This window comes from Aspergillus tanneri, assembly GCF_003426965.1.
Source record: "Aspergillus tanneri strain NIH1004 chromosome Unknown AapTan_4_pilon_pilon_pilon, whole genome shotgun sequence".
Classification (NCBI taxonomy): Eukaryota; Fungi; Ascomycota; class Eurotiomycetes; order Eurotiales; family Aspergillaceae; genus Aspergillus; species Aspergillus tanneri.
This window is the reverse complement of record NW_022984631.1, coordinates 3,121,207-3,144,488: the sequence shown is the minus strand read 5'-3', so window position 1 is coordinate 3,144,488 and position 23,282 is coordinate 3,121,207. Positions and strand designations below refer to the sequence as shown.

The 23,282-nt window shown below is 44.3% G+C and overlaps 8 protein-coding genes across 8 annotated transcripts; 4 read left to right on the top strand and 4 right to left on the bottom strand.

The window, feature by feature from the left end:
• Window positions 1-20: 20 nt before the first annotated feature.
• Window positions 21-2,091, top strand: ATNIH1004_006224 (putative MFS monosaccharide transporter; the record flags this gene model as incomplete). The annotated part of the gene is made up of 6 exons (XM_033570860.1): window positions 21-79; window positions 141-218; window positions 277-565; window positions 627-820; window positions 933-1,645; window positions 1,700-2,091. 6 exons carry the CDS (start codon window positions 21-23, stop codon window positions 2,089-2,091), a joined length of 1,725 nt encoding a protein of 574 aa, XP_033426892.1.
• Window positions 2,092-3,644: 1,553 nt separating this feature from the next.
• Window positions 3,645-6,104, top strand: pmt2 (protein O-mannosyl transferase; the record flags this gene model as incomplete). The annotated part of the gene is made up of 6 exons (XM_033570859.1): window positions 3,645-3,782; window positions 3,862-3,992; window positions 4,047-4,242; window positions 4,651-4,683; window positions 4,795-5,410; window positions 5,467-6,104. 6 exons carry the CDS (start codon window positions 3,645-3,647, stop codon window positions 6,102-6,104), a joined length of 1,752 nt encoding a protein of 583 aa, XP_033426891.1.
• A 374-nt stretch (window positions 6,105-6,478) lies between these two features.
• Window positions 6,479-7,389, bottom strand: RAB2A (Ras- protein Rab-2A; the record flags this gene model as incomplete). The annotated part of the gene is made up of 2 exons (XM_033570858.1): window positions 6,479-7,261; window positions 7,321-7,389. The coding sequence occupies 2 exons, from the start codon at window positions 7,387-7,389 to the stop codon at window positions 6,479-6,481; spliced, it is 852 nt and encodes a 283-aa protein (XP_033426890.1).
• A 614-nt stretch (window positions 7,390-8,003) lies between these two features.
• Window positions 8,004-10,259, top strand: ATNIH1004_006221 (uncharacterized protein; the record flags this gene model as incomplete). Its single annotated transcript, XM_033570857.1, has 1 exon — window positions 8,004-10,259. The coding sequence occupies one exon, from the start codon at window positions 8,004-8,006 to the stop codon at window positions 10,257-10,259; it is 2,256 nt and encodes a 751-aa protein (XP_033426889.1).
• A 1,208-nt stretch (window positions 10,260-11,467) lies between these two features.
• ATNIH1004_006220 (uncharacterized protein) lies at window positions 11,468-13,909 on the bottom strand (the record flags this gene model as incomplete). Its single annotated transcript, XM_033570856.1, has 1 exon — window positions 11,468-13,909. One exon carries the CDS (start codon window positions 13,907-13,909, stop codon window positions 11,468-11,470), a length of 2,442 nt encoding a protein of 813 aa, XP_033426888.1.
• A 1,403-nt stretch (window positions 13,910-15,312) lies between these two features.
• Window positions 15,313-17,438, top strand: ATNIH1004_006219 (YdiU domain protein; the record flags this gene model as incomplete). The annotated part of the gene is made up of 6 exons (XM_033570855.1): window positions 15,313-15,643; window positions 15,692-15,698; window positions 15,781-15,811; window positions 15,865-16,015; window positions 16,074-17,179; window positions 17,238-17,438. The coding sequence occupies 6 exons, from the start codon at window positions 15,313-15,315 to the stop codon at window positions 17,436-17,438; spliced, it is 1,827 nt and encodes a 608-aa protein (XP_033426887.1).
• Window positions 17,439-18,189: 751 nt separating this feature from the next.
• On the bottom strand, window positions 18,190-19,537 carry ATNIH1004_006218 (putative zinc knuckle domain protein (Byr3); the record flags this gene model as incomplete). The annotated part of the gene is made up of 7 exons (XM_033570854.1): window positions 18,190-18,299; window positions 18,364-18,660; window positions 18,725-18,739; window positions 18,827-18,840; window positions 18,902-18,936; window positions 19,057-19,076; window positions 19,501-19,537. 7 exons carry the CDS (start codon window positions 19,535-19,537, stop codon window positions 18,190-18,192), a joined length of 528 nt encoding a protein of 175 aa, XP_033426886.1.
• Window positions 19,538-20,433: 896 nt separating this feature from the next.
• On the bottom strand, window positions 20,434-21,657 carry ATNIH1004_006217 (WD domain protein; the record flags this gene model as incomplete). The annotated part of the gene is made up of 1 exon (XM_033570853.1): window positions 20,434-21,657. The coding sequence occupies one exon, from the start codon at window positions 21,655-21,657 to the stop codon at window positions 20,434-20,436; it is 1,224 nt and encodes a 407-aa protein (XP_033426885.1).
• Between the last annotated feature and the right edge of the window lie 1,625 nt (window positions 21,658-23,282).

The following is a 23,282-nucleotide window of genomic DNA, read 5'->3' as shown; positions in this document are numbered from 1 at the left end:
AGCGACTCCTAGCTACTATAATGTCTCCGAACAATCGGCAGACGGCCCAGATGCATGGCTTGGTTGGAAAGCCATTACTGTCAGTCCACCGAGGTTCTAGCTATTATTAACTCTTTAGAGCTTACACTCGCCTTTCGCAGATATTTTACCAGTGTTTTCGTGTCATTAGGAGTTTTTCTATTTGGTTATGATCAGGGGGTTATGTCTGGCATCATAACGTTTGTGTTCTTCACTTGTGCCATGCTACTTGGAAACATAATACTGATTTGGAAGCAGGGGTTGGCATTTCAAAGATTATTTTGACCAGCCATCACGAGCTGCAATCGGAACTGTGGTTGCGATCCTCGAAGTTGGGGCTTTTATCTCCTCACTTCTTATTGGGCGTATTGGGGACCTGATAGGTCGCCGCAAGACCATCCTTTATGGCTCTATAGTCTTCTTTATAGGAGGTGCATTACAAACATTTGCGACAGGGCTGTCCATGATGATGCTTGGCCGCATTATTGCCGGTCTTGGTGTTGGGGCGCTGTCAACAATAGTCCCTGTCTATCAATCTGAAATCTCGGTATATCAGGCGCCGACTCTTGCAACGTTATATATTGTATATGCTAACCGATATGCTATAGCCTCCCCATAATCGAGGGAAACTAGCATGCATTGAATTCACGGGGAATATATCTGGATATGCCGCTAGCGTTTGGGTCGATTATTTCTGTAGCTTTATTGACAATAATTACTCCTGGCGCTTGCCATTGCTTTGTCAATGCATCATGGGCGCACTCCTTGGTCTAGGGAGTCTTTTAATATGCGAATCACCAAGGTAGGAACCCCGCTCCCGGCTGTTTCCCCTGTCTTTTTATCTCCTCTTTCAGAGATGAGTCCATATCAGAAAACCGTTCGGTGATTTTAATATATTGCTCATGCTAAACCAGGTGGCTACTGGACAATGACTATGATGAGGAAGGCATGGTGGTTATTGCGAATCTCTATGGAAAGGGGGACTTGCACAACGACAAAGCTAGACAAGAATACAGGGAGATCAAAATGAACGTCCTCCTCCAACGGCAAGAGGGTGAAAGGTCCTACACTGATATGTTTATGAGATACCGCAAGCGAGTCCTCATAGCGATGTCGGCCCAGGCTTTGGCCCAATTAAACGGTATCAATGTTATTTCATATTATGCTCCACTTGTATTTGAATCAGCAGGATGGGCAGGCCGTGACGCTATTTTGATGACTGGTGTCAATGCAATTTCGTATCTTGCATCTACAGTTCCGCCGTGGTATCTTGTGGACCGCTGGGGAAGACGACCAATTCTGCTCTCTGGGGCTGTTGCTATGATTGTTTCTCTCTCGTTGATATCGTATTTTATATACATCGATGTTGACGCAACACCTACTCTCACAGTCATCTTTGTCATGGTATACAACGCTGCTTTTGGTGCATCTTGGGGACCGATACCATGGCTATATCCTCCCGAAATTCTACCTCTGAGCATTCGTGCGAAGGGTGCCAGTCTCAGCACAGCCACCAATTGGGCTTTTAATTGGCTGGTTGGAGAGGTTACACCTGTCCTGCAGGCTGCTATAAAGTGGCGCCTGTATCTTGTCCATGCCTTTTTCTGTGCATGTAGTTTTGTCCTTGGTATGAATAATTCTCATTCTATTTTAATTTATAGTTGGCGCTAATGCAATATAGTCTACTTTTTGTATCCTGAAACCAGCGGTGTTCGTCTAGAGGACATGAATATACTTTTTGGAGACGCAACAACTGCAATGCCTACGCCAGCTACACAAGGAGAACGTGGGTCTCTCATGGGTGCTGGGTCACCAATTCCATCACTAGACATTCGACGGCAATATGGTCAAATCGCAGCGGAAAGTGCAATTCCTGGGCTGGATATCGACCCTCCCCACTTGAATGCGGATGACTACAACAAGTCGATCGGCTCTGGCCCTCAAGATGGCGATATTAACCGATCAGAGGGGTTTGCTGGTTGGATTTCAAACATAGTATCTCGCCGCAAGGGATCTGGACACCAAGTACAAAGCCGTCAGTATCGACGCCTCGGACAAGAAGAGAATGAGTAAGGTAGTCATCATATTCTCGCCACGGAGGTTTTGCCTTCTCTACCTTCCATGATTACGCAGTGTTCCCCTCCTTTTTTTCCCTATAATTTCGTCTGGTTACCCAAATTCTTGTATCCCACACTACTACTTCTGATGTATATTCTCGTCTAGTTTTCCCGTTCATTGCTCTTCTCTCTCCTATTCATCGTCTCGGTCAAGTTTCACATAGAGAATGGTGTATTTCCGGTTGTTAGCATTCACCATGAACCATTATTTAATATTTCCCAGCAGCTGTCCTGCCTCTTCGAGGAAGGGCGCCGTCATCACCACAGTTTACCAGTGTATGATGTTCTTTTTCCTCTTTCCCTCATTTCTCTTTTCTCTTTTCTTGTTTGTTTTCTTTTTTCTTTTCTTTTCTTTTCTTCTCTTCTTCTCTTCTTTTCTTCTTTTCTTCTTTTCTTCTTTCTTTCTTTCTTTCTTTTTTTTTTTTTTGGTACTATATATACTCGATCTCTCGAGCTCTAGGACTGTGGGGTGGGTGTTAAGACTTTAGGTTAAATACCTTCATTAACATGTTGTGACCATATTGCTTCTCGAAGACTTAAAGTAGTCAACTTAGGGTTGGGAAATCCTGTGAATATTAACATAATGTATGTGGATATGCTGATAAAGCCTTACAAAATGTCAGTAGAATTGGATGTCGACGTAGAGTTTATTACACAGATGCATACAACTAACTCTGAGGGGAAAGAAAAGAAAGAAAAATCCCTTGGACATGTAATCCTTGGTCTGGTTAACTAATTAAATCAAACCTTTGGAAATGCATAGATACTGAATTAGAAAGAAGTTACAGAGGGGCTTTATTATTTACGTGTCTATCTGGGGGACGTATTACATGGCCTCCCTTGTCTAAATACTACTAATACATTAAAATACCCACTGCAAATATCTAACTCCATTAATTTGAGAAAGTTAGGATTCCTAGGTAGGGTACCCCCCCCCCAAAGATAGGCCTAAAGTGAAGGATTTATATTCCTACGAAGGTTGTTTGTACCTTGCTAGTTGTTGTAGGCGTAGCCCTAAGGCCCTAAGGCCCTCTGATCATGTGGGTGAGTTCGACGCGCCCGTATTATGGGCCCAAGTACTTCGTACAAACGCAGTACAGGCCAACTCTCCATTTCATACTGCGACTTGCAACTCTCAGAAACCGCCTACTCTACCCCATCTATTACATCCTTGGTGATAATTTCTTATTTCTTTTCTTTTTCCTCTATCCGAGACCCTCTCCCTTTGCTCTTGTCTTTTCTCTTTCCTTAAACTCCGGCTTCACAACCTCGACTGCCACGTCGCGCAACAAAGCTCCACGTTCTCTCCGGATATGACTGTTATTGGCTTTTAACTTTCTACTCAATTTTTTTTTTTTTTTTTTTTTTTTTTTCTCATTTTTTTTTTTTTTTTTTTTTTTTTTAGTTCCAGCTCTCTCTTTCTCTAAAAAAAGTGCACTCGATATTTACGTCTGTTTTCCTACTCTTCAGCCAATCTTGAGTCATTGTCGCCTAGCGGGTTCTTCAAACATGACAGAACCAGGTATTGCATCAAGTACTGGCTCCCAATTTACTTCTGACTTGCGGCGCCGAAATGTTCAGCGTACTGAGGGGCCTAGTTTGGTGCATGATGACACCAAAAAGGTTGAAAAAGAAATGCATTTAGAGGTATGGTATTTAGTTTTGGCCCTGAGTTTATTGTCGTGCGATTTCCGCGTGCTGATACCAACGCTCTCTCGAAACCTAGCCCGATTCTATCTTGCCAGTGCTAGATCGCTGGGAACCATTGATCGTACCAATTTTGTTGACAGCTCTATCAATTTTTACTCGCATGTATCGCATTGGTCGGTCGAACATTGTGACCTGGGATGAAGCCCAGTAAGATACATTTTACAAACATATATTTAGTTAGGTGCTAACAACTCAATTCAGTTTTGGCAAGTTCGGTTCACATTACCTTAAACGCGAGTTCTACTTCGATGTTCATCCCCCTCTGGGAAAGATGCTAGTTGGTTTGTCGGGGCTTCTTGCTGGCTACAATGGATCGTTTGAGTTTAAATCCGGTGAAAAATACCCGGATGATGTTAACTACACATTCATGCGTGCGTTTAATGCGGCATTTGGTGTGGTATGTGTGCCGCTTGCATACTATACTGCCCGAGAACTTGGCTTCCGCAGGCCCACCGTCTGGTTGGTTAGCTTGATGGTGCTATTTGAAAATTCATATGCGACCATCTCCAGGTTCATTCTACTAGATTCGATGCTTCTCTGTTTTACCTTTAGCACAACGATGTGTTGGGCAAAATTCCATCGATTGCAACACGCTAGCTTCTCGATGGAGTGGTTCACTTGGCTTGTTTTGACTGGAATAAGCATTGGTTGTGTCTGCAGTGTAAAATGGGTTGGCCTTTTCTGCACTTCGATTGTAGGACTCTATACAATCGAAGACCTTTGGAATAAGTTTGGTGATTTAAGGATGCCCGAGGTCAGTTAGAGATTATTCTGCGTTTTGGGCGGATCACTAAATCTATGACAGGTAACACTTGCAAAGCATCTCATGGCTCGAGTTGTAGGACTTATTTTAATACCAGCGTTGGTATATATATTTTCTTTCTATGTGCATTTCTGGATATTGGAAAACAGCGGGCCGGGAGATGCTCAAATGAGCTCCCTTTTCCAGGCGAATCTGAGGGGCACGGATGTTGGAAAAGACAGCCCTCTTGAGATAGCTATTGGATCTCGAGTCACGCTTAAGAACATGGGCTATGGTGGTGGACTTCTACACTCACATATCCAGACATATCCAGAGGGTTCTACCCAACAACAAGTTACCTGCTATCACCACAAAGATGCGAACAATGATTGGTTCATCTATCCCAATCGCCACGAACCAGATTATGATCCTCATGCTCCTCTAAGATTTATTAGTGATGGTGACTTAATTCGACTTATACATGGACAGACAGGCCGAAACTTACATTCCCATGCCATTCCTGCTCCAATAACCAAATCCCAGCATGAAGTGTCTTGCTACGGAAATATTACTATCGGCGATGACAAGGATCATTGGGCAATTGAGGTTGTTGATGATGTGGCTTCTAAGGATAGGAGCAAAATTCGAACTCTTACAACAGCTTTCCGGTTGCGACACCCTGTTTTGGGGTGTTATTTGCGAGCGGGCAATGTTAATTTACCTCAGTGGGGCTTTAAACAAATCGAAACAACATGCGTCAAAGAGAATAAACTTAGCGACGTTTACACTCACTGGAACATTGAATCTCATTTCAATGATCGATGTAAGTTTAGGATCTGGAGAATATTTTATTCCTATACATTAACACAACACATACAGTGCCTCCTGGGGACCCAGGATCCTACAAATCTCCTTTCCTGAAAGACTTCATTCATTTGAATGTCGCTATGATGACATCTAATAACGCGCTTGTCCCAGATCCAGATAAACAGGATGACCTTGCTTCGAAGTTTTGGCAGTGGCCAATCCTTAACGTTGGTCTCCGTATGTGCTCTTGGGACGATAATACGATCAAATACTACCTCCTCGGCAATCCACTTGTGTACTGGGGAAGCACTTTCAGTCTTGGAATTTTTGGACTTTTGATCATTTGGTACCTAGTACGTTGGCAGCGTGGCTATAGGGAGCTCAGCCAGGCAGATATTGATCATATCCATTATTCTGGTCTGTATCCAGCTATCGGATGGATTCTACACTATCTGCCATTTGTTATCATGGCTCGGGTAACTTATGTTCACCATTACTATCCAGCACTCTACTACGCCATTCTTACCTTCGGGTTCTGCATTGACTGGCTCACTCAAAAACTGAACAACAAATTCCGCTGGGTGTTGTACGCATGCCTATACACTACTATCACCGGGATGTTTATGTATTTCAGGGTTATTGTGTTTGGCATCGAAGGACCCAGCCAAGAATGGAGTCACTTAAATTGGCGAAGTGGCTGGCGAATTTAAGGTGCTTTGTTGTTTTCAAAAATTGGGGGTAGGCCTTTCTATTCTGTCAATCTGCTACTTCGCCCAACTCGAACTTCAAAGTTTTCTTTGTGCTCTTTTTGCGCTCATAGTAATTTGAGAACAACGTATGATCTTGTGATCGGCCATTCAATAATATTAACATCTTATAGTGTATAGGTAGGTGTATATCAATGTCAAATGTACAACAGTTCCAGAGGAGGTTGACACATTATCCATCCATAGATCCTTTAAAGTATTTTAATTGTATTGATCCTATAGGCAAAATCAGACAAAATACTAATGTACGGATTTTGCTATATATGAATAAAAGATTGAAAATACAACAAAACATGGCTTGATTGCTACCCATACCCTTAGCAACAACTTCCAGTCCAACCATTCCCACCTTTGCGCATTGCGTCATTCAAGCCTAAAGTGATAGTCTTTGATATCCCTGGGGTTGTACCCCCAGCGGCACCAAAACCTTTAACACCACTTCGGCGGTCATTCAAATCATATTTGCCTGCGTCAATTTTTTGATGGATTCGCTCGGCGACCTCAAGGAATGCATTTTCGACACCTTCACCAGATTTTGCACTTGTCTCAACATAACGTACAACGTTATTCTGAAAACACCATTCTTCTGCCTCCTGCCTGGTGACGCATCGCTGGCTTTGGTCTGAGCCATCTCCTGCAAGATCACATTTATTTCCTACTAGAACGACAACAATTCCATCTTCAGCAATTTGCCGTAGATCATGGAGCCACTGAGTACACGAGGTAAAAGTAGATGGCCTTGTAATATCGAAGACAAGAAGGGCGCCAGATGCACCTCGGAAGTAAGAGCGAGTTATGGATTTGTATGTTTCTTGCCCAGCTGTATCCCACAGAGATAACTTCATTCTTTTCTGGAAGTCTGGTACTCTCTGAGGGGGGCTTGGCAGGCCAGTTGTGATGGGCTCCGCATTAGTCATCGATGCTGCCAATATTGAAGAAGCAAGAGCTGGGGGGGAACGATTGGGAGTGTGATCATCTCGTTGGATCTCGAAGTACTTGGAGGCAGGCGGCCCAACTGGCACGATGCGCGAACCGAACTCGACGCCAATGGTTACATCATGAGATGAGGAAAAACGTCCTTCGCAAAGCCGAATTGTCAACTATTTGAGAAGATCAGCATCTTTAAGAAGAGTGTTTACAGAAGGAACAGTGTACCCACACTAGATTTGCCAGTTCCAGAGTCACCAATGCAGACAAGTTTAGCGATGTAATCCCATGGCTGTGACATGGATACGGAGGCCCTTGCTCGTACAGCGCGATTTGGTATTAACTAGGTGATGGCCACCAGCTCATACTATGGTGCTCACTGTAGAACCAGGGTTGGGTAGTCCAAATCCTCCAGGTGTAAGTAAGTAAATAAATGATAATGGTCTCTACCACGCAAGAGCAGGGTGCCGGAAGGGGGTTAGTATCGCTGTTAGTAAACGGCTAGTGACATACCATGCCGGCAAGATAATATTGGCATATACATAGCTGGGGTGGAGAAAGGAAGGGTAGCAGCTGAGTCATTCATTCATGACCTTACCATATGACGCTGCACCTTGCTTCTTTATCCCACCATGCAAGGACAATCCTCGACCCAGGAACTGAGATTCTTAACGCCAGAATAAAACTAGTTTACGCCTGCTAATGTTACTATTGTAAACTCTTATCGGTTACTGTCTTTACTCTTACAGCTACCTAATGCTGATTTGGAAGCCTCTATCGAACGCGCTCACCGCTTTACCTGGCATCCCATTAGGGGAGTATTAGGAATCACAAACCACTGAAAACAGAACACAGGTGCCTTGGCAATACTGGAGAATGTTCTCAGAATGTATGTGAGCTGTAGTGACAGCGATAATGTTGTTATTATTCTCTGGCCCCATAGAATCGGCGGACATTTCTCACTATCGCATAGACGCTTCGCGATTTCTTGCTCAGTCGCAGTCGCGGTTAGGACCTCGCCACAATGAACCGCGTAGGGACTACCGTCTCACACAGCAGGAAAATACTCACTTACTATCCTCTCGCCCTTTCTTACCGCGAATGACAGTCGATCCGTACCAGCCCACTGCCTCCCAAACCTCTAACTTCCGTATTGGTTCGCGGAGTTTAATTCAGCCTGCGCCTCTTTTTTACAGTGCCGCCGACGAGTTTCGCGAAGATGATGAAAACGAGTGTGAGCGTGAAATTGCCGACTTCTATGCATTGCAAAAGTCGAGACGCCATTTTGGGAGCATTCACCTGAGGGATTCCTCGGAGATGGATGAGGATGATATTAGCACCTTTCATGAACACAAGCTTCCTAACAGTAATGCGTCAAGGAAGAGCAAAGGGATAAGAAGTTCATGGCGTGATAGTGAATCTAATCGTGGTAGACACAATGCGACTGCTGACACTGCTCGAAAAAGCACTCAGAACGGTGGTTCTAGCTGCAGGGCCAGGGAAAACTTGTTCAATGTTCGTCTTGATGACACAATAGGCTTTGACTACTACATGGATAAGGCAAGCTCTGAAACGGGTGATGATGACCCTCCATCTATTCAACGATTCAGAGAGCAGCCTGGGTACCGCAAAGGTAGTCTAGGGATAGACTCATCTTTCATACCCACAGAAACAGACAAGCGAACTCGGTTGGAATCTGGTCTCCCAGAGATTCCCTCGGATTCTTGTCAGGCGTCAGCTCCACTAGGATCGTTGGAATCGCCAGCTTACGATGCCTTTTGGGGACATCTTTTTTTAACCGCTCTGGCCTGTCTTCTCGCCACTGCGTTTCTTGTGTATCTTCACACTTCTGCCCCATCAGGGGACAGATCTAAATGGGGGGATACGGTTTACCTAACTATTCATGGATCATTCTATCTCCTTGCGGTTTATACCGCTATTTCAATTCTCATATCATTGGTTTGGCTTGCCCTACTACGGTCCCACGTGCGCCAGCTGGTGTACGTGGTCATGTTTGCCGTCCCAGTGATCTTATATTCATTCTCCCTTTACACGTTTTTCTCAAGCTTTAAAGGTGCCTGGCATGGTATTAGCATTCAGGACAAACTAATGAGATGGGGTTCTATTGTTCCATTCCTCCTGGGTAGTATGTGGACATACAATGTTATTCGAGGCCGCCATGCTATCGGCAGGGCAATCGAAGTACTGGAGTTCGCATGTCGCATACTTGCCGCAAACATTGAATTGCTGGCTCTTGGCCTCGGCATTCTCATCTTTATTGTTTTGTGGACCTGGATATGGATGCTTATGTTCACTAGGGTGTTCTTGGTTGGACACGTTTCGGAATCGAAGTTTTTCATCAACCTTAGCAGTTGGTGGCTAGGGGCTTATTTTATCATCGTTTATTTATGGTCTCTGGGAGTTGTTGCTGGTATCCAGCGTGCCGTCACCGCTGCAACAGTAAGCCAGTGGTATTTCCATCGCCTCGCACGTCCAGCTCCAACATCTAGGCAGGTAGTACAAGCGGCAATAGTTCATTCTTTAACAGCTTTATTTGGCACAATCTGCCTTTCCCGACTGGTTGCGTTGTCAGTTCGACTCCCTTTTGTCCTGCTACCGAGTCGTATTACGTCGGTTTTAAGCCTATTTGCTTATTCACTTGTTCCTACCCCGATAGTTGCTCTCACAGACCCTCTTGCACTTACCTACGGAGCAATTCATTCACAGCCACTTGTTATCTCTGCATGTGGTCTTGCTCGGATACATCTCTCGCCGCGAATAACTACACCTACACCAGCACTGCATCCGCGATCTTGGTCGCATGAAGGCGTAGCCCACCTTGATTCCTACCGAATTTCAAAGCTTATTTTACATGCCGCTCGCCTTATGACGTCTTTGGCGCTTGGATTTGGGGGGTGGGTATCCGCTGCCCGAAACTTGGGTGTTGGTGGAGTCAGAGGCAGTATGTATGCTTACTTGGTTGGGTTGATTGCAGGAACAATTGGCTGGAGCGTCCTGGGGGCAATAGAAGGTATTATTGCTGATATAGTAGATGCTTCTGTCATCTGTTGGAGCAGCGAAACTGGAACTAATGGCGGAGAGGCTAGGTATTGTCGGGAAGCTGGCTGGCTCTTTGGCAACGAGCCAAAAGTGGGTGGCAGCCAAGCCTGATTTCCTCTTATCCTGACGTTTTACTATGTGTTGACGGTATAAAAATAATTTAGGATGAGCTGAAGGCAATTAATTAAAATTTATATGGGAGATTCACGAGGGAAAGTCAACACCTGAAACATCCGTAGATTATTATCTCAATATAATGAGTGGTTTGATATTGTTAGTTATATGCGGAAGATTTAAGGATAAGCTTTGATCAAGCCCCCATTGATTAGTTATTTGGATGTGAACGAGCCTCTCCCCAGCCATCGCAATACCTTTCTCACTCTCAAAGCAGGAATCCATCAGTAGAACTCCACTGCACTGAAAAGGTATCAGCCCTGGTTTGGCAAGATAATTCTTCTGATAATTGACGGAATCTCATACAGATCATATCATCTTACCACTGGACTGCCCCTTTCTATATTCCATAGACAATCCTTCAGGTGCTCATTGGCTTCCATTAGTAAAGTTGGCAATGTATTCAACCAGTCTGCTTTAAGTTTCCTCAAATCTCTTCTCTAGGTGAAGGACTTCATAGTTCAGTGCAATAGCGCTGTCATTCGTACAGAAGTCAAAAACAAAAGGGGAGGGAGTTAAAGGGATATCTATTCCTCTGTACACAACCCTTTGTTGCTTGATTAGAAATACAGCAAACTATTGTAACTGCTTCTTGTTGATCTGTATTTCCTCCAGCAATGTTCTATCTAATGACAAATCCATTTGACTACCATAAACTTGGGCACTTAGTAAGACGTAATAGTGTATCATGGGAGCTGGGAGAATTCGTCTCGACATTATATAATTATATATACAGGAAGGGGACTGGTCAGTTTAGAGAGTGATATTGATTTCCTCGTAGCTTTCAATCTTAAACAGGAAAGAGGATAACGCTATAGTAGCCTAAAAAAAAAAAAATTGGTGGGATATTTTCACCTATCTATAGGGAGGGTGTGAATCTACTAAGTTTTAAATGCATCTGTGTAGTATATGTAAACGCATTTCTCTATTTGTGCTAACTTAGGTGGACTTGACATTATTAGGGGCGTATGCTTAGGTATGTACTCTGTATATAGATACGTTCTAGAGTTATAGAGAGCACACTGCCTCCAAAAAAAAAGGCAAGCACGCCAGTCCGCCTCCTTAATCCAACCTGGAACACTAGCACATACCTAGCTGAGGTATGTGGATAACCAAAATATACGTCCGAGAAAGCGAAATAGTAATTATAGATTGAGCAGACCCCTCCATACTACACCCTCCTTCGTGCACCACTCCTTAAGAACCTCGTATCCAAACCGGACAGTTTCCACGGGGGAGTTGGCTCTCCCTAGCGGCAAGAAGAATTCGCCAGAGAAATCCCCAACTTTAAGTTGTTGCCTCCCTTGTTCGGAAAAATTTCTGGATCGCTTGGACCAGGTACTGGGAAATTCACGAGCAAGGACATCCTCCGAAAGTCCTCGTAGACCTTCCAGCCATAGTCGTTGAGATTCCCTGTAGTACTCAGGTAGCCGATTTTTCAATTCTTGAATTTCCTTTCGATTCCTTCTGCTTTCCTCTATTAGAGCACTGCTCTCATCACTCAGTGGGGCCTGCGCGGGCGTATTTTCCCTTGGTAGTGGGGTGATCGCAAGTCGTTCCAAATCAAGTGAATGAATAGCATCGTAAGAAACAGCACCAAGAATTGAACAAAGACTGTGAAGATGTGGGTAAGAGATACTGTTCTTTTTCACAACGCGCCAATATGCAAGGATAGATAGCCATGATGACGAATCCCCAGCTTGGCTAGGTAAAGTCTTCGATTGATCATCAGCAACAAATGCTAGAATGAAGCAGAGAATGGCTTCAATCGCAGTTGCCACAGCCAGCTTCTCATCTGCACCAGTCACAGTATCTTTCGCAGTATGCCGCTCCGCAGCATGCTTTAACTCCCGGCCCAGATTTCCATATTTCTGATACTCATCTTTCCAAGCTCGGCGATCACTGTTTCGTTGAACAGTTGGTTGGCCACTAGACTGTAGCGGTGACAGCTTCGCAGTAGCAACCGCTTCGGCTACAGTATTCTTGACGACTGACGAAAAGGGTGTCTTACTGTCACAACCAGTCTCTGACCGAGTCATTGAGACTCCGAGGTCCCTTCCTGAGGCTACCAAAGCTTGACTTGCTCTCCCTTGTTGGTGTAGTGCGGAATCTGATATGGGAAGCTTAGATGTGCGGACCTTCTCCGGAATAGACAGCTTTGGGTCTCTGGGCCCCTCACTTAAAGAAACAATCGATTGTGTACTCGTCCCTAGCTTTGTTCTACCTTCTACACGATGTGATCGGGAACTAGAGCGGTCAGGTGCAGGGATCCTCATCACGTTCTGTTCAACTTTCATTGTCTGGGAAAGCTCGGGGTCGACGGGGTCCCTCACCGGGGAGTTTGGCGGAGCCTGTTTCTTTTTGCCAGAGAACTTGAGAAGAGCCTCAACACGCTTCCTATTCGACCTGCCGTACTTCAATTTCACAACTAATTGTTGTCTCACTGAAGCATCAAGCGAACTTGCTTTGCTGTTTGTCTGGTATGTCAAGCTCGTCTTCGGTGTACCATGGCTCTCTGGTATCACCGGGGGGGAAGCAGTAGCATTCCTGTCAGATGTTGAGTTCAGGTATTTACCATTTGATCCCTGCCTACTAATAGTGGGTGTTGAATCCACCTGCGTGCTGCGATTCAATGGTCTGTCTTGTTTTGACCGAACTTTCACTAACTCGGCACTCGAGTTACGTTTCTGCTGTGGCGGATTCCCTTCTAACCTGGCTAGCTCTTTCTCGAGATCTGGCGGTAAGGTGGGAGATAAAAGACGGGGTAGTCTAGGGCTGTTGGTGGTCGGTGGAAGAGTGGGTGATAAGAGGGTTGGAAGCTCGTTCGCCTTCGACCGATCTAGTGTTTTAGGCTCAATCGAACCGGTAGGAGACAATCTTGGCTTCTTTTGGTGTGTTATCCTAGGTTCTTTCCTTTCCTGTGGCCTCGAATTTTCGTTTTCAGGCTCGGGGCATCGTTTGCGCTCTGTGCTCTCGAGAGTATGCCCAGAAGAGGGCTGAATAAATGCGAATTTATTTGACTTCCTCTGTAGATTATTTCCTATAGGGTCGACTTTTGGAATGCGGTGGGTATCGGCGACAACGTAAGTCGTTGGAGTGGTATGGTTGTTAGCTTCCTGACCAACAGGAGAAGTCGTTCCACTAGTCTTCCTCTTATTTTTATAATCATTTAAGCTAATCTTCTTGATGGACCTGTTCGAGGGCGTGCTTGCCGCACTTTGGGGGTCAGGACGCAGATCGGACATGACGTTCCCCGTTCCGTCAGACCAATCCCCTACAGCCACCAACAAGGAATCCCCTTCGTGGTGAGTTAAAAATGTCATATACTGAAGTTGTTGCTCCTCTGGGCTGAATGGGCCGTCGCTGCTCACTGCCCAATTGTTGATAAAGCGACTCCCAAGGCGAAACGGCACATCGGTTGGAACTGTGAGGAGAAAAGGATAGATAGGAAGGACTTCTTCTTTAAGGTGTTTTAGTCTGCGATCAATTGTGTCCTTAACAGCTGTAGATGGCCTTTGGTTGGAGGCTTTGGGTTTTGTTATTCTTATACCATCATCCGTGGAGCCAAAGGGCTGGTTCACCGACATTGCAGCCTGTTCGCTGGACAATTAGGAGCCTCACGACAACCGCAGCGACCTAGTTGTGAAGGCTGAGCTCATAGTATTCACATATAGTTGTTGTTTGGTTCTTTGCGGGCTCTGAAATATCAGTGGTACATCGAACTTCATATAATTTAGATGTTGGGGCTAGAAAGCACCAGAGCATCACAAGAGTAGGTATAGGATTAACAGACTCGCGTCTCCACCCAGGAAAGGGTATGGTAATTCAACAGCGTAAGCTCGCTTGTTTTCAAGGTTTGTGTTACTGTCGAGGTTTTGGGCACGGTGTTTGCAACTGAATACAAACAATTGTACAGTACATGAGCCGTCAAAAATAGCCTGCAGGGAAGCTAAGGCGAGCGACAATAGGATCGTTTTCTGCGTTTTGCTTTTCTCTGTGCAATGGATATGTGGAACAGGACGAGCATTCGAGAAAATTGAGATATAATATATTCATTCACTGTCTCGATAGTGAAGAGAACCGTAGTGGACAGGTGCCACTGGATCCCAGACTCTAATTTTTGGTGTCGAAGGCCACGTAGAGAGAATATCTTTGGATCTTTAGGTGTATGTAGTGTTCATACAAAAGGTTATTAGGAGGGAACAGGGAAACCACGAGAAGAGGGGTGGTAGCAGAGATAAAGAGAGGGAGCAACTTTGGGGGATGGTCCGGGAGGGAAGCTGGCGAATAAAGGCTGTGGTAAAGTGGAGACGCTTGGCAGGACAACCGTTCGTTTTATTAAGGAATGGACGAATAACTAGTTAGCTACTACTAAGTAATATCTATATGTACACAATGGAGATTACCAACTAACTTGTTATTAAACATCCATCCAGGCTCTCTCTAGATTATGTATACTACCTTACAGCATTTTATTGGTCAGTCCCGTATCATATCTAAGTTGCGCTCTTGATCTATTGATTAATATCAATATCACAATAACGCTAGCAATATCCAGAAGACAAAGGTATGAAAGGACACTTTAGAGATGTCATTAGTTATTTAACTAATAGTCTGGAACTGATTTAGCTAAATTGGCTACATTGCTACTAAGGTGGATGCGTAGAATCTCTAGATCTTGGGATGCCAACCTAATGTAGTTACAGTGATTAACATGCGACGAGCTGCTTTTTATTAGTTAACTAGTTTGAGAGTCTTAGTAATTTTCATGTAAAATGATGTCATCGTTTAGGCTCATTCTTTTACCCATTGTCTTTCCTTCCAGTCTTGTCCACTCCCCTCTTTTGACAAGCTTGGCACTGTTTTGGTGATTTAACCCCCATACATGATCTATGCTTGCCGTTGGCTCATGTCTTTCTGCAATAATTTGAATCAGTCACGGGCATTCCTTCGTTTGGGTCAAATGACTTCCCAATTCTCTGGCTGTACTATGGGATCGTCTTTGGCTGACCTTCCGAAGTCTAATGTCTTCACAACCAAACTGCCTCCTGACCCTGCTTTCCAGACACCCGAATCTTCCCATAACGCGCCGAGGGAGACGCTTGGTCCTCGGTTAGTGAAGGGCGCCCTCTACACTTATGTTCGTCCCGAGCCGACCGAGGCAACGGAGCTTTTGGGAGTCAGTCCGAAAGCAGTGGCTGACCTCGGGTTAAAGCCGGGAGAAGAACTTACGCCAAAGTTTCAAGCATTGGTATCTGGCAACGAATTTAACTGGAATGAGGATACGGGGGGAATATATCCCTGGGCACAGTGCTATGGAGGTGAGATCTGCTTGTACTAGGCCAGCTAGAATCCATTGGTATTAACAGTCGGAAGGTTGGCAGTTGTATGTTGATCAAGCACTCCTTAAAGCCAAAAAAAAAAAAAATAGTAACCTAAAGGATTGACTTGTTTGCAGCGGTTCATGGGCAGGCCAGCTTGGTGATGGAGTAGGTTTTGATATTAATTAGTCAAGCGCTGGGCTTAAGCTAATTTGTAGTAGCGTGCCATCAGTTTGTTTGAGTGCATGAACCAGAAAACCAATATTCGATATGAATTGCAGCTTAAAGGAGCTGGGCGTACTCCTTATTCTCGCTTTGCAGACGGAAAGGCTGTTCTTCGTTCCAGCATCCGTGAATATATCGTATCAGAAGGTATCGCCTATTACGCGTTTCGTAAACGTGCTACAAGATTGACTTATTATCCCAATAGCTCTTTCAACACTTGGCATCCCTACTACTAGAGCCTTATCAATCACGCTATTGCCCAAATCTAAGGTTTTACGGGAGCGTATGGAACCCGGTGCCATAGTGGCTAGGTTCGCCGAGTCCTGGCTTAGAATTGGAACTTTTGACCTACCGCACGCGCGCGGAGAGAGGGATTTGGTCCGGAAATTAGCCACCTTTGCCGCTGAAGATGTTCTCCATGGATGGGAGGCCCTGCCGGCTGCGGTGCCAATAGGCAAGGATCAACCTCCTCACATTGTGGATAATCCAGCTAGGGGGGTTCCGTGGAATGAAATACAAGAGCAGCAGGGCATACAAGAGAATCGATTTGCAAGGCTGTATAGGGAGATTGCGCGGCGGAATGCTAAAACTGTGGCCGCCTGGCAAGCCTATGGTTTCATGAATGGTGTCCTGAATACAGACAACACTTCCATATATGGTTTGTCACTCGATTACGGCCCATTTGCTTTCATGGATAATTTTGACCCCAACTATACGCCAAACCACGATGACCATCTTCTGAGGTATTCCTACAAAAACCAGCCAAGTATCATTTGGTGGAATTTAGTCAGACTCGGAGAGTCGTTGGGCGAGCTCATTGGAGCAGGGGATACGGTCGACGAAGATAGTTTTGTGAAAGAGGGATTGACAGAAGATTCTGCACCAGCCGTTGTCAAGCGTGCGGAGACCATTATCGAGCGAGCGGGCGATGAGTTCAGGATAGTATTCCTGAACGAGTACAAGCACCTGATGAGCAAACGACTAGGGTTGAAAACTAAAATGGAAACCGACTTCCAAGTTCTATTTTCTGAACTACTTGACACATTGGAGGCCTTGGAACTGGACTTCAATCACTTTTTCCGACGACTCTCTGATGTTCCCCTTTCCAGTATCGAGACCGAACATCAAAGGAAAGATGTTGCGTCGGTGTTTTTTCATGAAGAAGGATTTGGCGGAATTGGTTACACCAGCGACTCTGCAAAGGAGCGCATTGGTAGATGGCTCGATAGCTGGAGATCTCGGATTCTCGAGGACTGGGGTCCAGATAGCGACGAAGAGAGACGAAAAGCTATGAAGGCGGTGAACCCAAAGGTACGGCAAAGCCTCCTGAATTGGTATTCTGACCTGTTTCGTTAATCGTAAGCCTTAGTTCGTACCACGTAGTTGGATCCTTGATGAAGTTATTGAGCGTGTTGAGCACCGTGGAGATCAGAAAATCTTAGGTCGTGTAATGCATATGGCCTTGAATCCATTTAAGGATGAATGGGGCATGGACAAGAATGAAGAGGAGCGCTTCTGTGGTGATGTTCCTCGGTTTCAACGAGCAATGACGTGTAGTTGCAGCTCTTGAACGCCATTATCTTACATGCACATACTGTATGTACGTGCATGGTCCATTCTAAGGATTCTGCGTGCTATTCATTCAACCTGATGTGGGCTCGTTACGCAATCTACTTTGTAGGGCACGACATAAAATACCTTTTAGCTATGAAATTGTCATTATAGTAAAAGAGGACAAGCCAATAATGTAGTCAGTGATATGTTACTGTGTTAGCATAAAGGTGATGCATCTTGTAGATTTTCAAAGAAGCGTAGAAAGGAGGCAACCAGGGAAAGAAATATATGCATAGGAAAAACAAAACAAAAAAAAAAATATATATTAAGGAGCGGAACCACGTAATCAATCAATATTTCTTTTTTGAAGCTAGAAAATCTGTGGTAAAAATAGTTCTGGCTCTTGTCTTCCGCATTACACAAAAGGAAAATTCATCATACACGTTCATCCGTAACCCCGACCATCCATCTGCCAGTTTCGAGGCCAAAACAAAACTTCCTACCCATAACTTCAGAAGTGGAAGTTTAAAGGCCGTGAATGAGATTCAAAGCTCCTATGATATCTCCGGAATACCGTGAATCGAGGGACGAAGTCATTGAGAACCAGAGTCGTAAAGCCAAGTCGTGACTTGGCTACAGGGGGGGAACGGAAAATGAAATTTCGAGTCCGGTACAAAGAGTGCAGCTCCAATCAGAGACGTCTTTGATGTCGGGTCCCGTAGATCCCAGTGCGATAGAGACGAAAGTTTTAAATATTGTAAATCAATTTAGTTAGGGCAAGCTGCCTGGACGTGTCCGGGCTGCTTGCAGTTATAACAAACTCTTTCACCCTTGGCCTCGGTAGTGCAGTCACGAGAGACATGTCCGACTTCTCCACCTAGAGGCAAGTTATTAATATCGACACTATCTCCATTTAATCTCATGAAGAAAGTGAAACCTACAGTTGTAGCACTTTTGACCGTGGGTACAGTCACGGGCCATGTGGCCGAATCCGCCACATGAGTAGCATGTCTGCTGACGTCCACCGAATCCACCCTGGCTGTATCCACCTCCGTACCCGCCCTGTGGACAATTCCGAGCAATATGGCCGACCCTGCCACATTTGTAGCACTCCTGGCCGCCAGCGGTACCAGTGTAGCCTTCACCCGAGCTTGCCTGGGGGCATTCACGGGAGATGTGGCCGGTAGCACCGCAGCGGTAGCATGATTTTTCCTTAGGAGCTACTGTACATTCGCGGCCTAGAAGTGTCCATTGTTAGATATATATGCATGAGACTGAGAGAGTTATAGTGAATTGACATACTAACATGACCCTGCCCTGTGTTTAGTGACTTCGATTAGTCTTGAAATCTACGGAATCATATCGCCAATGGCAGGGTTTTAACACAAAGCAAAGTAAACATACCACCACAATTGTAGCTGCAATAGGAATGATTAGCGATAGGGAGCTTTAAAATATATGGAAGATAATCTAATTTACCAAGTAGGTGTACCCTTCTTGGGACAGTCACGGGCCTAATAATCATAGAACGTGAGAATCTCCCATTTGCCCTCGAATGCGATTATAGTGAATTTAAATTGAGGAGGGGTATGATAGTACATGTCCTAGACAAGTGAAGACGGTGTGTAATTTACCTGATGTGAGGCATCGCCACCTGTATGAGAAGTTATGTTAGCATTAATATAGTGATGATAGAAATATGAAGAGATTTTCCATTCTGAGAAAGACAGAAAAGATTCTTCAGAAGGAATAAGAAGAAGGGAAAACCCCAAAAGCCAAAAAAATAAAAAAAAAAAAAAAAAAAAAAGGCTATGGTCGCACACAAGAAAGGGGGGTTAAAAAAGGTCTAAAATTGACCACAGATGCTTCTTGGGGATGATGGCGAAAACAGCAATAATAATAACAAAAAATAGTAGTGTTGATGGTTCTTTTTCTCTTTTTCTCTCTCTCAAAAAAAAAAAAAAGATATATCAGGGAGTGACAGGACATTGGTTTATCGAGGCTAAAACGTAAGGACCTTCAAGGTGGAAAGCAGCAGGGTAGCAAAATGACTTTTTTTAGCCAGAGTAAAAACTCACAATTGAAGCATCCACGACCTCCAGCTTGGAAACTCATTTTGGAGGGTTATATGAAATAAAAGTGAAACAAGGAAGAGAGATGCAAGATCCGAGTGAGAAAGTATCAGGCAAGAAAAAAAAAAAAATTAAACAGACTATCTCCTTGTCTATTCTCGTTCCTTCGGTTCCTTTTTTGGGGGAAAAAAAAAATTTGTGGAAACTGGGTCGTCAGAGATTTACTGATCAGAAGAAATGACAGAGATTGATTAATGCAGATAATAAAAAGCTAAGTTAGTTCGGAAAGTCGGTGCGGGGGAACAGTTCCCGTGGTTCCTGCAGCGCAACAAGGCTGACAAGTTGACAGTATTGTTGTCAATGACCATTACATTCCTTGCATTCTTTTCCCTTCTTCACTCTCCTCCTTGTATTTGATTTTGTTTTAGAATTCTACTACCATCATATCCAATATTTCCGGGTATACCAGGTGTTTAATATTTTGGTCATTGTACTCAACAATGTCTGGTATTGTATGTCACTTACATATGGGCAGTTAGGATACTATGAAGGAGAAAAACAAAATAGTGGTAAAGTCACTGTTCTCCAATAGTCACAGAAGCTTTTAATATATAAGTGCTTCAAAAGGAAAAGAGGCGTACTTGCTCGGTGATGCATCTATTAGTCCATGTACTACCCCTATCCAAGATGCTATTAGGATGTTGGTTATGGGTAAGGTCTTTCCTGTGTTCAACAAATAAGAAAAACCTCTATTAGCTAGAATTATATGTAGGTAGCAAAAACTTTGTGGGCTGCGAATAAACCAACCACATTCGAAATCAAACTATGTACACCATAAATCATCACATGCGTCTAATATAAAATAAATATATACTGCCTAGCAATTCCCCGGTCCTATTATGCCCTTTTCCAATTGAAGGCCTACTCAACAAAGACGGGTCATGTGAAGTCATAAAGCTCAAGTAATTGCGTCCCAACCTCTTTCTCCCGAAGTAATAGTACTCGTTCATCATCAAATCCAATACAACTGCCCAATTGAGCCAGCTCACGCGGTATATACGCAGAAAGGGAATGGATGTATCTGGTCTCACCAATTTGACAAAGTGGAGTATCAGACAGTACATCAAGATCTCTATGCTCCTGACTTTGCTTATTCTCAGGGCTAGCCTGGATACTGATGTCACCTCTCGGGGCCCCATGGGTACCGACGGATGAGACCAGAGCTTCTAGTTCCCATATCCTAACTTCACCTCCCCGCGAGCTAACAGAAACTGCTTTACCACGATCACTGACCTGTACTGTTGAAACTGATGAAGTGTGACCCCATAGCCGCCGGCCACTTCTGATGAAGAGACTAGCAGCTGTAGATACGACAAGGTACATTGTCAAGGTGTTGTCGACATGGGAAGTTAAAAGGTAAGGATGAGAGTAGGAGACCGAGGTTGGTGGTTCTTGATGTAGGATGGACGGATCGGTATGTCCTGCATGTTGCTGACCATGTGCGTTTTCATAGCCCACAGCGGATAAACGACCGCCAGTGGGGGAAAAGAGAGACCCCATTCCATATTGGGAGTCCACTGTCGTTGCAAGCCGACATTTTTTTTGATGGCCGATCTTGTTGAAGTGCAACTCTTGTATGCCCAATGACCATCCGCACCCTATGTGGAAAAAGCTGTACACAATGGCGGCTATAATTTCCGAGCCCACAGCACGTATAGATAATGACATTGGGGCTAGAGCACTATCCGCTTTGAGTGACGCAAGCAACAGGCCCTCTGTCGTTTCAAGTTGGGCCGATTTGTCCTTTTCAGGAGGGATCTTATACAGTGACAAAACCTTATGTTGTGTGACCATTAGAAGGTAAGGGAATGACAAGGCAACCATAGTTATGGGACCGTTAGTAGTTTTAGAGAAGTGCAGACACAGCTGCAATATTTTGGTATCAAATGAATACACACTAAAACGGCCGCTCTCAAACCCCACAGCGACTTCGATCAAGTTTTGTCGTTGGTGCTGAGTTGCCACCAATGCTGTTGGGGCATCAGGAGAGTCCACGACAGGAATCCTTGCTAAGCAAGACTTGAGACTCCCAGCTTCCCAGACCCTGAGCCCGTTATCTAAGTCCACTGCAAAAACAAATCCGGAATAGAACTTCACGAGCATTGGTGGCCGTGGCGGCTGTGGAAACTCGATTTTAATCACCTGACAGATTCCGTTTGACCAGTTATGCTTTAGACGATATTGCCTTTTCCAGTTTGTGTTCTTGCCATCATTTGTCAAATGAGCGTGGTCCAGCCACGTTGACACTTTTGGCGAGTATTTCAAATTGGACAACTTTGTATTGGTACGCTTAACGTTGGCTATTCTATGCGCTCGAGGCAGTACCCATCGAGAGTAGTATTGCCTTTTCCAAAGCTCCGAGTCTCCTGCTAATGTATAAAACCGACGAGACACTCTGGATAGAGGCGACATATGTCAGTCCAGATGTACTATATCTGCTCACACGTATGGACGTACCTTTGACAGAGGAGTAGGGACGACGTTGACAAGAAGCTCAATATATGAATCAAAAGTTCGTCACTTAGATATGAGAGGCGGTCGGTTTTCTTGTCCTGCGCCACACGTGCACGCTTTCGTACAGGAAGATGTGAAGATTGATCATTGCTACGTCTTTTCGGCATTCTTTGAGCGGATTAAATATCTCACATGAATCAGTATAGGAGACGGATGCAAAATGCAGTGTTCCACGTGTATCGAGGTGGTCGCTACTGGAGTCGATACAGGTTATGTGGGGTCCTACAAGCATCAGCTCCAAGTGAAGACTGACGTACTTGGTACCGTACATAGTTAACTAGACGTAACCGGTAAGCGAGGGTTCCATGTAGGTGTTCCAGCTCCGTATCCCATAAAAAAGGGCTAGTTTTAAGCCTTGGATATCTCAGCAACGACAAACCTAGAGAAGCTGTAGATTTGTTATTAGAATTATATTACATTATAAACCAATAAATTATGTATAAAGAGTTTCGATTTCTATAGTTCTCTTAATATAGTAAATACAGCCGTATTTTTGTGTATTTTATTAATTACTAGGATACAATGGCATAAATCTTATATAAATCTATTAAATTTATAATACTTTAGAAAAGAAGCACATACTATGACCATTAATGAATTAAGCTATAAATTCTTAATGTTTTTGGGATATTTAGGTTACAGAAAGGACTGTTTTATATGGGATTTAGAGGACGCTCGCCTTTATGGAATGCTCGCTTACCGGTTACAGTTAGTTAACTAGTTATCAGTGCCTTTGGTGTTTTGCAGGAGTAGGTTGGTACCTTCTCTGCAATACCGTCTAAGTATATATATGCCAATTACTCCGGACCAATGTCTTGGTAGATAAGGTGGATTGCAATTTGAAATAATGGTACCGATGTGTACAACCTAAGTGTACTCTTCTTAGAGTAGCAGTAGTTAGAAATCTATGTGTGGAGGGGGGAGGCACAGAACCCAAATGCCAAAATATGACTTTACAATTACCACCCCCAACTTATTTCGAGATAAATATTTTTAAAATATAAATTGCTTTATACAGAATACTGTATAGATATTGTGAGAAAATAGTTGCCAACCTACCCAGACATGGACTATACAGGAGGTACAGAGAAGTACCGAGCTGTTGGTAGGCCTGTTGTTACTGTCACCTAGGTAGGCTAGGCTGGGAACCCTGTCTCTGCCTTAGTCGCGTAAGCCGCGAGTGCTGGTCGACTCATTCGGTCGCGTCTCACTAT